Source organism: Mauremys mutica, chromosome 2 (genome assembly GCF_020497125.1).
Source record: "Mauremys mutica isolate MM-2020 ecotype Southern chromosome 2, ASM2049712v1, whole genome shotgun sequence".
In the NCBI taxonomy this organism is placed as follows: domain Eukaryota; kingdom Metazoa; phylum Chordata; order Testudines; family Geoemydidae; genus Mauremys; species Mauremys mutica.
In genome coordinates this window covers 136,946,519-136,960,713 of record NC_059073.1, presented here as the reverse complement: position 1 = coordinate 136,960,713, position 14,195 = coordinate 136,946,519, and the positions used below count along the sequence as shown (strand labels likewise).

General features: G+C 50.1%; 1 protein-coding gene across 5 annotated transcripts in view; it reads right to left on the bottom strand.

Moving 5' to 3' along the window:
- Positions 1 to 3,569: 3,569 nt before the first annotated feature.
- Positions 3,570 to 14,195, bottom strand: part of BMP1 (bone morphogenetic protein 1) — an 89,009-nt gene continuing 78,383 nt past the window's right edge. For 4 of the 5 annotated variants that reach the window (XM_045005568.1, XM_045005566.1, XM_045005567.1 and 1 more), the window contains exons 16-20: positions 7,743 to 7,868; positions 7,330 to 7,457; positions 6,602 to 6,815; positions 5,652 to 5,902; positions 3,570 to 4,510 (exon numbers count right to left, since the gene is read on the bottom strand). In XM_045005568.1, the coding sequence (XP_044861503.1) occupies positions 4,376 to 4,510; positions 5,652 to 5,902; positions 6,602 to 6,815; positions 7,330 to 7,457; positions 7,743 to 7,868 (854 nt within the window). In that variant the 3' untranslated portion in view covers positions 3,570 to 4,375. Of the gene's footprint in view, positions 4,511 to 5,651; positions 5,903 to 6,601; positions 6,816 to 7,329; positions 7,458 to 7,742; positions 7,869 to 8,731; positions 8,961 to 14,195 lie in introns of those variants that run through there. The other variant, XM_045005569.1, reaches the window with a different exon arrangement.

Here is a 14,195-nt window from a genome sequence, read left to right as displayed (position 1 = left end):
TTGGGACCTCTCCCCCTGTTGGATAAGCCCCATGTTCACAGGAAATCTCCTCAGGGATAGAGACCTTCTTCTCCCCTGGGCTCTCAGCTACAGTCGTGGATGCAGCTGCAGACCACTGGCTGGTCCTGGATTCCCCGTGTCCGCAAGAAGAATCGGTCTGATAGCCATCTGTTGCTACCAGCTCGGTGGTGCAGATGGAAGGGACTTGGACAGCAACACCTTTGTTCCTCCGTTTCTTGCCTGTCTGCCTCTCCTCTTCTTTCACTGCCCATTGTTCATCCTCCAGGTGTATGTTCAACGGTACCTCCAGAAGAAGGTTTATGGGTATTTCTCTGCCTCTTCTCTGGCAGGGTTGCTTGGAAGGCACAAAAGGGACAGCTTTTCTCGCCCTTTGGTATCTCCCACCCCGGGCTCCTTTTTTCCTTTTTACATTTTGCCTCCTTCTTCCTCTCCTTCCTTTAGAAAATTTTGCTTTTCTAGCAGGAGCCACGTAGCTTCTTCCGCTGCAGGGTCTGGAATAGGATGTGGAGGGGCTCATGCCCTCCTTTCTGGACTTGGCCCTGGAATAAGATCTTGAATAGATGTGAAGAGAAGGCACATCAGAGTCACCCATATCCTTGGCTCCCCTCTTGCCCCTGGCATTAGATGTCAACGGAGCATCATAGCCATGCATATCCTCCTCCGTTTTCCCCTTTGCTCTGCAGCAAGATGTCAAAGGTGCGTCAGAGTCTGCTAACTCCTGACCTCGGCCCCTCGTCCTGACATAATACGTGCACTGGGCCTTATACACACTCACGTTCTGTTTTTTGGGAGTTGGCTGAAGGTGGGTGACATGTTGGCGAGCTTTGGCCTGGCATGGCCTGCGATAGCTCTGCACTATGAACTGGGCCATGGAGTAGGTGACTCCAATCTTCTTGGAAAGCTGACGTGGGGTGTAGTGCATTTCCTTCCATTTTTCTTTCTGGAGTCTCATGCTGCTCCCTGTCCGCTCACCTGGTCCATCTCCATACCACCTTCACTTAAGAGTATTGTGCCAGGCGCTGGGGTTTCTGTGACATCAGCAGCTGCCCGGGTGATGTCATAAGCATGCTTCATACCTAGGCTGTCATCAGAGACTTTCAAGAGGTAGATTTCAGTTTAATCACTTTTGGGACAACGTTCAGTGACCGGTTTCATGGAATCCTTAAATTCAGGGGTTCTCCAGCTGGGGGCCATGAACTGGTACTGGGGGGTCATGCCCTCCCTGCTCTTCTCATGTTGTTAAATGAGAGGGGGGTCCCAGCTAGGCCCTGGCTAGAGGAGTGCAGTTATGGAAAAGGTCAGTGATAACAAATCTATCCACCCTATTTACTCTAGGATATCCAATGTCACAGTATTTGGGCACCATTCTTTTTTTCTGGCACCACTGGGCCAAGGAAGGAGCAACAGGCTACAGCTGGCAAAAGAGAAACTTAAGTGTCTGGGTGGAGGGGACACTCTGAATGAAGCAGTTTGCTTAGCAAGGTAATTACAGCACACATACTGAAGCTGATGGAAAGAACAATGCAATTCCCAAGGTCCTGACTCAGGTTTTAGTCCATAGTTGCTCTTTCCTTAATCAAGCAAACTCTGGTTGGAGTTACTGGCAATTTTGCTGAGTAAGGGCTGCCTAAAAACTGAGTGAGGGTCTGAGGATTTGGCCACACGGGTCTCTGGAGGTGCTTAGTGCATCTAACCGTTATCCTTCCGAGGGAGATCAGATGAGACCCCCAGGCTGTGTCTTTTGGAGCAGGCTGACATCCTGTGTCCTCTGCAAAGACATTAAGATCTTTTGGCACTTGGAGTCGGTGTTTCCGCTGGTGTCCCCAATCTCCCACAGCCCTGTAGGCTAGCTGTCGACAGAGCTGCCACCACACCCCATGGGCAACTGTTTCCCAGTATGGGGCTCACAAAATGCCTTGGGAGCCTTCTTGAGGAAAAGCACTGTATTAGTCTCAGACCCACAGGAGAGAAGCCATCCAAGCAGCTCATGTAGAGAGAGACACAAGACAGAATGGAAGAGGGACAGGCAGGCTTGGGCAAGAGGATGGAGGCAATATCAAACTTCAGCTTGTTTCTTGGATTGTACAGAGGAGGAGTAGGGGGGATGAGTTTGGGACGGCTGAGGATAAATGTTTCCAGGGCATGGTTTCCCTTCCCATGTGCCTCCTGCCAGGGCCGGCTCCAGGGTTTTTGCCGCCCCAAGTGGTGGAAAAGAAAAAAAAAGCCATGATTGCAATCGGCAGCAGCTCCACCGCATTGCTTTCTTCTTTGGCGGCAATTCGGCGGCAGGTCCTTCCCTCCGAGAGGGACCAAGGGATCCACCGCTGAATTGCTGCCGAAGAGCCCAACTTGCTGCCCCTTCCCCTTGGCCGCCCCAAGCACCTGCTTGCTGAGCTGATGCCTGGAGCCGGCCCTGCTCCCGCACACCCATGTCAGAGCTGGTGACTCCTCTGCCCACAAGGACTCTGGAGACTGTTTGGGTTGAGAATGGAGAATTTGATCCAAGTGTCTGCATTTTGCCCTTGACATGCATTTGACCAGCTCTACAAATCTGTTTCAAGCCTCAGTTAAAGGCTCCTCAGCTTCAGAATGGCTGTTGCAATCAGAGCTGGCCTGTACTGCACAATTCAGGTCTGGCTCCGAGCTTTCCTGACACTCTGGAGTTTGGGTTCGGACCCATCTCTGGTTCAGAGAGACCCACTCACGTGTGAACATTGTTCGCATTGCACATGTGGTGCCTCCTGCAAAATGAGCCAGTGATTGAGCATTTCATATTAGCAAACCTGAGATGCAGCCATGCCAGGGTTCAGACCCAGGACTCTGCCCCTTGCTGAATGCAAATGCCCATGTTACCTTATGAGTTTCTTTTGTCTCTCGCAATTGCTCTGTAATATTTTCCTGATATTCCCCTTACAACATGAGGTGAGGGGAAAAGATATTTGAATATAAAAACATGTTAAAAAAGTACTTATTAAGTATGATCAATAAAGCCCTTCCTGTCTCCCTAAGGCCCTGAATCAGTAAAGCATTTAAGTACTCGCTTAACTTTAAGCAACTGCTTAATTGCTTTGCTGACTCAAGCCCCAGATAGATAGGGCTTTTTTTAGTCTTCTCATTTACCATATAGTGGAGACTCTTCATTGAGTCCACTAGAATTCCTCCAGATTAACATGAGTGTGAAAGGAGAATCAGACCCATGGAAGATTAAGAGATACAGAAGGCTGCAGAAAAGGAGATCACAGCTGGAAACATCTGGAGAGCAGAACACTACCACAGGAGCCCTGAAAGAGACAGCAGAGCTGGAGAGCAGGCACGAGTATAGGATCCAAGAGATTAGGATCGCTCCCAAGAAGGATCCAGCACTGCTGGAACCCAATGAGACAATGGCTTCTGCAAAGCAGGACCCCAGAAAGAGACAGCATCGCTGGAAACAACCACCAGATGGCAGAGGATGAAAGAGGATCCAAAAAGGATCCAAAAGAGAGCACAGGTGGGAATATCTGGATAGCAGGCGCACACCAGCAAGGACTCCAGGCAGTTTTGTTTGCAACACTTTCCGTTTATTAGACACAGACTTTCCAAGTGGGGCTGGAGGTAGCGCATGGCTCCTTCCCGCAATTGCTTTCAGGGCTGTCTCTAGATTGACTGACGTATCATGAAAGAGGACAACCCTCCAACTGGAGATCAGACTTTTAAAAAGAACGAACGTACATTTGGGGAAAAGGACTCTGATACATTAGGTGTCTCTCAGAAAAGCACCACTAAAACAAAACCCCAAGCAGACGAGTTAAAGAGGCCGATGGCCATCTCCTTACAAGATAGAGTTTTTATTACATCGTTACAACAGATAGCCAGCAGCTTCTGTGTGTTTGCTGGGCTCTTCACTCCTATGGGGTTTGTACATTCCGAGAGCTGAGCTGATACCTGCTTTGTCAAGTTTATAAAGGAAAACGTCTGCCATACACTTGGACTTTCCTGCATTAAGCGATACCTCCCAGGGGGTGGGGAGTTAGGGAAGTTGGGAGTTACAATCGATTCATTAACGGTAGTTGCAAAGTGGTTAAGAAGAACATTTTTCCTGGCTTGGGTGGTGCCCTGCTTCAAAGAACAAAAAGAGGCCTAGGAATGGATATTTAAAGAGATAAGACCCCCCCCCGCCCCCAATCTGGTCGGTACCAGCAGCTGACTGTGCCTTAGCCTCTGTGTGAGTGTGTCTTAGTGCTGAGGTTCACTGTGTGTTTCTCCATCCAGTCTGTCTGGTTCCCCCCCACCTCCCCGCGCATGTATTTGTTCTATACAGAAAAGAACCGTCCCTCCAGCGTGGGGTGGCGAGGGCCCTGGTGGCTGTGAGGCCTCATTTCCTTGTGTGCAGAGTGTCCTGGAATTTGGTGCTGGTGTACCGCAGGTGGAAGCCCTTCTTGTTGATGGTGTCGTCCGAGTGGAACTTGATCATGACCGAATCGCCGGCGGAGGAGACCTCTTCCGGGGGCTGGAGGGGGAGGCAATGGAGTGGAGAGAGCCAGTCAGGGCACACTGTTTCTCCCTCACAGACCCAGAGGGTGAGAGACTGCAGGGGCCTGAGAGCTGACAGGCTCTCTGGGATGGTTGGGCTCATCTTCCCCTTCCTCATGGGCCAGTGCCATAAGTTGCTGCTGAGAGAGGTCAGCAGCAAACCATCAATGGCCCTGGAGCCAGGAGGGAGTAGGGCGAAGGCACTGGGGGCTGACAGCAATGGCTGAATCCCAGGGCAACTCCTGGGGTGGGGCAGCTTACACCCCACCTTGCTTGAGGCGGCGTCCACTCGCATAGTTGAGCCTAGGTGGCCATTGGGCTAGCAGCATAAGGCTTGTCTATGCACCAACCTGAACTAGGTTAGTTCAATGGGTGCAGACCCTGGGTGGACACTGATTTTGGTTTGGCTTGCCCCTCTTTCCTAATGGACCCAAGTTAAACTGAAATATCTCTCCTTGGTTTCAACCACCTCTCCCCCAGCTCTGAAAGCTCAATCGCTTCCTTGCCAGGGGTTAGGTGTTTCCCCCTCTCCTCCATTGGGCTTGCCGTGCTTTGCATTATCATTGGTTATTCCATTCTCTATAGGTTCTTACCCTGCGCCCATCTCTGCAGTAGCTGAGTGCTAGAGCTCGGTCAGCTTTTTTTTTTTTTTTCCAGGGACTAGTTTATTTCCCAAAAAAGGCATTTTTCAGTCCAAACTCCGCCCCCTATCTGGGTTGGAAATCCAGATTGAATTCAGTGAATAGTTTCGTCTCAAAATAAATAAAAAAAAAAATAGAAAAAGTCAAAAGGGTTAGACATTTTCAGAACAAACCTTTTTGACTTTTTGTTTAGAAATTTAGCTAGATTTGCTTAAACTTAAAAAAAAAAGGGGGGGGCTGAAGACCACCACAAACCATAATAAAACCCTTGGGAAAAAAATAATTTTGGGTCAAACAAAAACATTTGGTTTTTCCCCTGGATTTTTCCATTCGGCCACCAAACTGAACAATCAGTTCTTGGCTCAGAGCGCCATGCGACGCATGGTTTCGCTCCGGAACGTGGTGCAGCTCTCCCCTCCTTCTGGGGCCAAGCAGGGGTAGGGGTGGGAAGGAAGTGAGCACAGCAGGGGAGCTTACCCCAGATCCGCAGTAGCGCCCCAGGCGTGGCGCTGTCCCGTCATAGCCGTCGAAGAGCTCCATGTAGTCGTATCCACAGTCAGCCTCCTCCTCGATCTCGAAGGTCTGGAAGATGAGCTCCACCCCGTAGCCTTCCTCCGCTACAATCACCCACTCGCAGTCCGAGCCCCCAGGGTAGTTGTTGTCTCCGAACTGAGCGTGTGAGTACAGGTCCTTGGTTTTCACTTCAGCTCGCATCTGGCCCCCACAGACTGGAAGTAAGAACACACACATGCGCATAGCAAGGAGGTGAAGGAGGGTGGGCACCTATTGCCCAAGAGGGTCATCTCCTTTCCTCTCTATTTCCTAATGTCTCATGAAAGCTTATGCTGAAATAAATTTGTTAGTCTCTAAGGTGCCACAACCACCCCATCTGTATGTCATGGAAAGAGGGAGAGTGGAGCGCAGTCTCTGGCCCCATCCAGACTTTGGCCTCTCTGCTTAGTCTGCCAACCTTGGGTGTTTTTTGCACAGGATCCAATGAGCAGCCGTGAGATAGATGGTCAAACGGGTCATGCAGAAGTGAATGGCTCCCTGTCCCACCACTGATCTCCTAAGCCATCCTGCCCCCCAAAATTGTGACTTCAAAAAGAAACATGGCAGCTGCTTTGCTTATGCCTCTCAACGTTCCTTTACTATCAGCCAATGACCCCCTAATCTCTCTGTTCTTCTCCTCCCCTTGCCTCTCTCCACACATTTAACACCTTATACAAAATACTGAACCACACCAAGCCTCAGAGTCTTTAAAGCACCACAATTCCTAGGGAGACACAAGGGTGAAATGGGATAATATTCCAGCCCCTCTCTTCTGGGACCAGAGCTTCACCCCTGGCCTAACATCGCCACAACGCTTCGGAGGTTTTAGGTACCTGCCACTGAACCAAACACCAAGTAAACAAAAACTCAGTTACCTGTTGAATAGGTGGCCTGGAAGCCCTTCTTCTGGACGGAGTTATCAGAGAAGAACTTGAGGAACATCTTGTTGCTGGTGGAGATGACGGGGTCCGGTTCCTTAGCCCCACAGAACCTGCCCAGGACTGGAGCCTTGGCATCTTTCCCATTGTAAACCTCCAAGTGGTCATAAGTGCATTCCTGATGACCCTCAATATCCAGCTCCGTGAAGGTCTGGGAAGAGGGAAGGAGATGGAGGGAAACTTACAATGACAGTAGGTGGCAAAGCACCGAAGTTCTATAGATCTCAAGTCACGACAGTGATGGGGGGCCATTCCAAGTCCCATACAGCACGTCTCTGGCTATGCTGTTAGAAGCCATGTTAGTCTGGACACAGCTGGCAGTTTCTCTGTGCAGAGGTCACCTTGTCTGCAATCTACTCCCATCCCATTTGATTGCTCTCAAAGCAACATTAACAAGAAGTGTTCCCTGGGGATGTTACTGCATAATTGTCCCCTTCCTCCCATGTGTGTCATGGCTCCATTGTCCATTATAGAGGCTATACACCTCCTTGCACAGCATCTGGTACTGGACACAGCTGGAGAGAGGACAATGGACTAGACAGACCATTGGTCTGAAGCAGACTGGAAATTCCTAGGTGTCATATCTTTCACACGGGGACTGGTGGCTGTGGTCACTATATCACATGTGTGTTTTTCTGCTGCTAGTCCCTTGTTCTATATGTTACCAGTTTGATGCGGTGCCCAGGCGTGGTAGTTACTGCCCAGGTGCACTCTTTCTTGCTCGGGTACTTATCAGGCCAGTTAGGGCTGGTGATGGTACCAGTGATGGACGTCACCTTGTGATCACAGCCGGCTGCAGGAAGAGGATCCCAAAGTAGGAGTCAGCCAGGGGGCTATCCCCCAAAGGGTCATTTCTCCACCTTTCCTCCACCCCCAAAACTCACTCACCCAACAGTCCCAAAGGGCCAGCTATGCTGTTTATCCCCTTGCCAGCCCCTTATTGCTGAGAAAAATGAAGAGATGGGGAAACCTGTGCACGGTCCAGAGGACACTGGCAGCAAACCCTTCAGAGACCTTGTGCACTGAGAAGCCCAGTAAGGCAACCGAACCTTCCCTGCCATCCTGGGGACACACGTACCTTCTTTGCAATCGTGGTTGTTGTCGTGCAGCACAAAGCCGCTGCGGCACTGGCACTGGTAGCTGCCGAAGGTATTTAGGCAGTCGTGCTGGCACCCTCCATTATCCTTCGAACATTCATCTTTGTCTAAGGAGAAGAAAAGAAGCAGTCCTTTGTTTAGCAGGGCCTAGGTATTGTTCCCTGCTGGGTTACGATGAATCGCCAGCATTGCAATGGATGACCTTTCTCAGTGGGGTGAAATCTAGGGCAGCTGAGCCATTCAGAAAGGGCCAGACTCACCCCCAGTACAGAAGGCTCACTCACAAGGTTCTGTGCATTGCAAAATCCCACTTAAATTCCATGACTGAATTGGTGTCCAGTGCCTCCCTATGACCCTTCTGCACTGGGGTGAACATCGGCTTAAGGGACCTCAATCCATACCACCGCCTGTTCGAGTGGAAACATCTTCCATGGAGACAAATTGTGCCAACTAGTGCCTAAATCATACCTCACTCACTACTCCCAGACTCCGAGTGCTCTGCTACTGAAAGTCCCTGGACCTGGACTCAAAACGTTCAGCTATCAGTGGAAGGAAACTATCAGACAAGCAAGTTCTTATTTCCAGCAGCAACCAGATCTATGGGCCTGACCCTGGTTCTCACTTCCACCAGAGTGAATGCAGTGCGTGAAGCACAAAACTAGTGCAAGCGAGAGGAGAACCAAGCTCCATGTCTACAAATCTTGCCCTGTGCTAACTCCATATGGAAATCAATTCAATATATATGGGACACAACCATTACCTGCTTACTGTACAGACGGGTAGGTAGAAAAACAGACACAAGGACAACCAAAGATGCAAGAAAGACCAGGACATGGTGTCCTTCTTTACTTATCAATAGGAAATGTCACAGACACAATAAAAATTGGAAATAAAGGTCAACTGGTCAATGACAAACCAGAGGAGTCTAAAAACAATGGTGAATAAAAAAAAAAAAGCCAACAACCAGTTCTGTCAAGCAAGGAATTTGGGGCCTGGGCTGCTCTCTGAGCGAGGCTGTGAGCTAGGACAGAACGGAAGGACATTGGTTCCCTGTTCCCTGGATCCTTTGGAGGGGCAGTGTTCCTGAGAAACTGAACGGAGGATTGGCCGAATTCCTTTAGGGCCTCGTATTCTTTTCTGCAGGCGGAACTTCCAGCCGGGTGGGCGAGCTTTCGGGGGCTGCGGCTGCTGCTTCGTTTCTGAAACGACAGAGAGGGAGAGAGAGAGAAAATGAAAACGAATCTGTGCTGTTGTGCCCGGAGGGAGAGTTGGACACCAAGGTAAGGGAGCCAAGGAAAAGGCTGGGGGGCAGTGGGACATGCAGAGAGCGGGAGCCATACTCAGTAGCACGTGTTACAGAGCCGAAGGAAAGGGGAAGCACAGACACAGCTACTGCTGCCAAACTACAGGAGAGGCACAGCACAAGGGAAAGGTGTCAAGGGCTACCGGATCCCACGGAGTCACACCCCACCCTTTCCCTTTGGCTCTTGAAAGCAAACTTTAGCTCCAGCATTAAGTGATGGACGGGAGGAACTTTCTGGTGCAGCACCCCCTAAAGGCGCTTGGGGGAGTATTCCTTTCAGGGCAGAAGCATCTCCTCCTTTCCCATGTTATCCTACATTCACTGGCCTAACACAGCTTTAGCTCTGCATAGAGGAGAACACAAGGAGGCAGAGGTGGGCTGGCAGACTCCAGAGAGGTTTGAGACAAGGGAGTATTGGGAGCAAATTGGCCCTTTCAAGCTATCAGTCAAATAAAGTCTTCACTAGCTGTCGCCTGCTAAAAGCCAATACAAATTCCACATCGTTTCTGTGGGGGATATGAGCATCATGGGGGATAGCCCTCCAGATAGATAACTGAGAGGGCACAGGAGCTGCCCATGGTTTGCAGAGTGTTAATTTGGAGGAGGTTTTGGAAGACCATATTTGAGGGATCGTTGTTTGCACTTCGGGCACCTGGAACGGGACGGTGTGTGGAGCTGGGAGGAGGCATATTCCTCCCCCCTACCCACTTACCTCTGCTCCGCCGAACCCTGGCTGCAATGGTTACAGGAAGGACCTGCCCCTGCACATGGCAGAATTCCCTGAAAGGCGACGTCGTCTCAAGGCTTTGGAGCATGTGTAGGAAGGCTGGTTACTTAGGGCTTCCCATGGACTTCCAGCCAGGAAGGTTAGATGATCTTTATGGGCAATTTCTTTGGCTGTAGGACAGGTCAAGAGGCAGCACGGTGATGCAGATAGTGCACCGGACTGGCAGCCAAGAGACCTGGATTCTATTCACCAGCTCTGCCACTGACCTGTTTGTGTGACCTTGGGCAAGACACTTCCCCTCTCTCAGCCTCTTGTTTCCCCTCCCACCCTTTGACAGTCTTGTCTAGGTGGTGAGCTCTTTGTGCAAGAACTGTTTCTCACTGTGTATATGCACAGCACGGCCCTGATCTCGGCTGTGGTCTTGAGGCACCACTGAAATACAAATAACAATAACGGGACAGTTAAGACTGGGCATTTGGAGATTTCCACTTATGGCAGATCCTGACTCTGGGGGCAGACAACTAAGTATTCAAAATAGCAATAAGTTGGCCCAAGCCCCAAGTCCCAAGTCTTGCAGTGAGCTCTTGCGTGCACTACCTGTTCAGTCTGTAAGCCCCCAGGGGCTGTGGTTCCTTTAGCTCTGTACAGTACCAAGCACAGTCAGGGGCTTAAACATCAAGAGTGATTGGTCTGCAAGAAGCACCCATTTCTAGTCAATGAGAAATGCAGGAACACTTTGAAAGAGCCTCCTGAATGCAGTCTATAAGCGGTGTCTCACCTGGAGCCTCGGGCACGGGAGACACCTGGCTTCCAGGGGGGTGTTCTTTTCCCCACAAGACAGCACGAATGCAGGAAAGGTTTGCTGGAGCAAAAGGCTGGTCTTATGGTTAAGGCATCGCACTGGGACTCATGAGATCCAGGCTCTGTTCCCAGACTCCCCATGCAGCCTTGGGACAGTCACTTCACCTCTCTGCCTCAGTTCCTCATCTGTAGAACAGTGCTTCCTTCATCTGTTTAAATTGTCAACTCTGCCGGGCAGGGCCAGTCCCTTACACTGTGCATGTGCAGCGCCTAGCACAATTGGAGCCTGACCTCAGAGCCTTTAGGTGTGCTACTGTGATACAAAGAATAGCAAAAATCGTGTGACCGTGTTGTCTTGTGGGGAAAAGAACACACCCCAGGAAGCCAGGTGTCTCCCGTGCCTAAGGCTCCAGGTGAGACACTGCTTATAGGCTGCATTCAGGAGGCTCTTTCATTTAGACATGCATGCGGGGCTCTGTTTAGCACGATGCATGGTCCAGTTACTCTTACGAGCCTGGCTGCTGTTAAGAACAGGTGTGACGTGCCATTACAACCCCCAGGTGCAACAGTACATACCCCCTTGTTCTGACCGCCCACTGCTGCACATGGCCAGACCTGTTTCCTGGGGGGCTCATAACCAGAAAGCTCAAAGTTCATGATGCAGCAGAGGAGGGGGATTTTAAAGGCCTAACTGTACAGGCAGCAAACAGAGCAGGGGGGAGAAGCATTTCAATCAAGGCTAGGGGGCTGCAAGGGGGACTGTGCATAATAAACCCCCTTCAGGAAGGACACCTGGGATGAGGAGATAAAAGAAAGAATTTGCATAGGAAAAGAGCCCACTGGAAAGCTGTCTTTAGTAACTGTTTATTCTATCAGCTCGTTCATTGAAAATAAATAATCAGCAATAATGATATCGTCTGACATTTATCCCAAAGCACCTTGCAAACTCTGGGCCCGATTCTGCTTTCCGTCTGCATCCCACTGCAATCGAGCGATGCAGCATTGGGCCGTATACACCCATTTGTATCGATACCCCACCCCTATCACAAAAGCACACCATTGGCCAAAGCACATGCTTAAGTCCCACTGAATTTCAGTGTTAAGCAGGTGCTTTCCTGGAGCAGGGCCACATGTAGCGGTGATGAAATGCAGCCACCACTGGGGTGGAGGGCAACAACTAGGCAGATAACACTGCACAATAGTAATGGAGGGCCAGAAAGATACCTAAGCCCAAGAGGTACTGAATCACACAAACATACAGCTGTGAAGCAATGCTCCAGTGTGGAAGGGACATTAGAAGGGGAGCTTACCTGAGCACTGACACTGGCAGCTCCAGTGGAAATGGTTCCTTAAGTGTGGTTAGATAAGCACCAAGACTCTGCAGCACCTGCTAAGGAATAGGACATTCCAGCCAATGTCTTCTGTTCGGGTGGTCAACAGCTGCTGTTCCACCATGGCTCTCTCTCTTGCTGATCTCGTTTACTTGTCTAACTTACGCACCCACATTAACCCATGCCATTAGTTCTGGTCCCAGCCAGCGCTTTCTCAGGTAGAGTCCAGAGTGATCTGCCTCCTGCCAGCTGCCTCTGGTTATCCCCAGCTCCCAAAGTAGCGCAGGAGGTGAGGAACGTGACTCAGTCACAAAGATGGGAGGGTTCCTTCCTGTGCAACAGGACAGTGGCGGCCAGGCTTTGTTTCCTGCCTGAATCTGAAGCATGAGTGACGCAAAAACTCCAGAGAGGACCAAGGGTATAAGAATACATTTAGAGAAGAGACCAGTCAGCCAAGCAAACATCTGGGAACTGCTCATGGTTGGCCCTGCCTGGTGTTGGACGGTAACACTAGAATATTCTGGAAGTAAATAGGGGTGATACACCAAATAGGGAATCCAGTTCTCTTTGTGTCCTCCAGCTTCATCTTGCTGTGACCTGAGTGAAGAGACAGAACGGATATTTTTATGGCCTCGTTAGCATTGGGCACCTCTGGTAATCCACAGCCTGAGGACGTTCCAGTGAGTAGAGCTCATGGGACAAACTGGGGGCTCCCTGAGAAGTCACCTACGGTTCCCTAGTTGCCACAAAATGTGAACAAGGTGTGTAGTGGCCATCGCAGTTATAAAGCCATGGATCTGAATTGTTCTGTGGGTAGGTAGGCGCGATTTGGGAAGTCTTTGGGGAACGCTGTGTTTCTACAACGGCAGATGGGGCAGGGGAGCAAACACAAGGAACATCAAAAGGCTGAGAAGGACCTAAATTGGCGCCTGGGATCCTGCAGCCCCTACCCACCCAAGTAGTGCCACTAAAGCAACGGGTGAAATCCTGAACCTATTGAAGTCAATGATGAAATTCCGATTGACTTCAGCAGGGCCCCGATTTCACTCACCTAGGTGACTAAAGGATCCAGGAGCAGGCCATTAAGCTAGGTAGTAGAGGAGAATAAGACACTTACCAGAATGCCTCGGCAATCCTGCTGGATGATCGGCTGCTGAGGCTTATCTGAGGTCGTTCTTTGCTGGATGGTGAAGATTCCTGTTGGCTGGGCCAGGCCGGATTACCTTACTTGCCTTGTTTGCATTTAAAAAAATAAAGCAAAAATACCATACCCGAAGCTTGTCCATTGGCTCTTCATTCATTCCAGCCAGCTGCAGAAGGCCTTGATCAATAAGTGACGTGATGGTGCTATAGGAGCTGCAGAAGCCCTGCTGGGTGGGTTCTTTGGAACATCTCCTGTGGCAGCATGGGATGGGGCAGGGAGCTCATCAGGAGCTGTAGGAAATTCTCTGAGCTTTGAGGGCAAAACTGCTCAGGCAGATGGCTTGAAGGGGCCAGGACCTTGAAGAATCCATTGGGGATTCAAGGAGTTTGTCATAATTGCTCTACTTTCTTTGGCCCCGATTCAGGAATGCCCTTAGGCATATGCTTAAATCCATCCCTATTCAAGAAGTATGTGCTTCCCTTTAAACACGTCCTTCAATTGCCTGGACTTCACTGGGACTTCAGCGTGCGCTTAAAGATAACCATGTCCTAAACATGTATGAAATGTATCAAAGACGATTCACAGCTGCAATGTAATGAAAGGACCTCAGGACAAATCCTTCCCAGACTTAAAACCTGTCCTAAACAAAAATGAATTGGGGTCCTCGAGCCAGCCCCTCAACTGGTCTTCCATGGAGCTATGCTGATTTACATCAGCTGGAGAGCTCGCCCAGGAGTTTGTTTTTTTTAAAGAAGAGGTTAAAGGATTTCCAAAATCTAATGCTGCTTCCAAGGCATTGGTGTAGGAAAGAAGAGAAAGACACACACCACACAGGAAATAAGCAGGTAATGGTTTCCACTGGAACTGTCCCAACATTCCCTGTCTGCTTTAAAGGAAGGAGACCCAACCCAAGGAGCGTAGGCAGCTGAATGGCTACATGTATCAAAGATGACTGACCGCCGCAGCATAATTAAGGGACCTCAGGACAAATCCTGCCTAGACTTAGACCCAGTGCAATCCCATTGCCGCATAAGGTACAAGCCAGGAATCCAAATGACCCTGCATAGCCAAGACAGTAGGACGGGTCAATATCTCACCGCTGTTACTAGTCGAGGAAAGTAGGGGGAG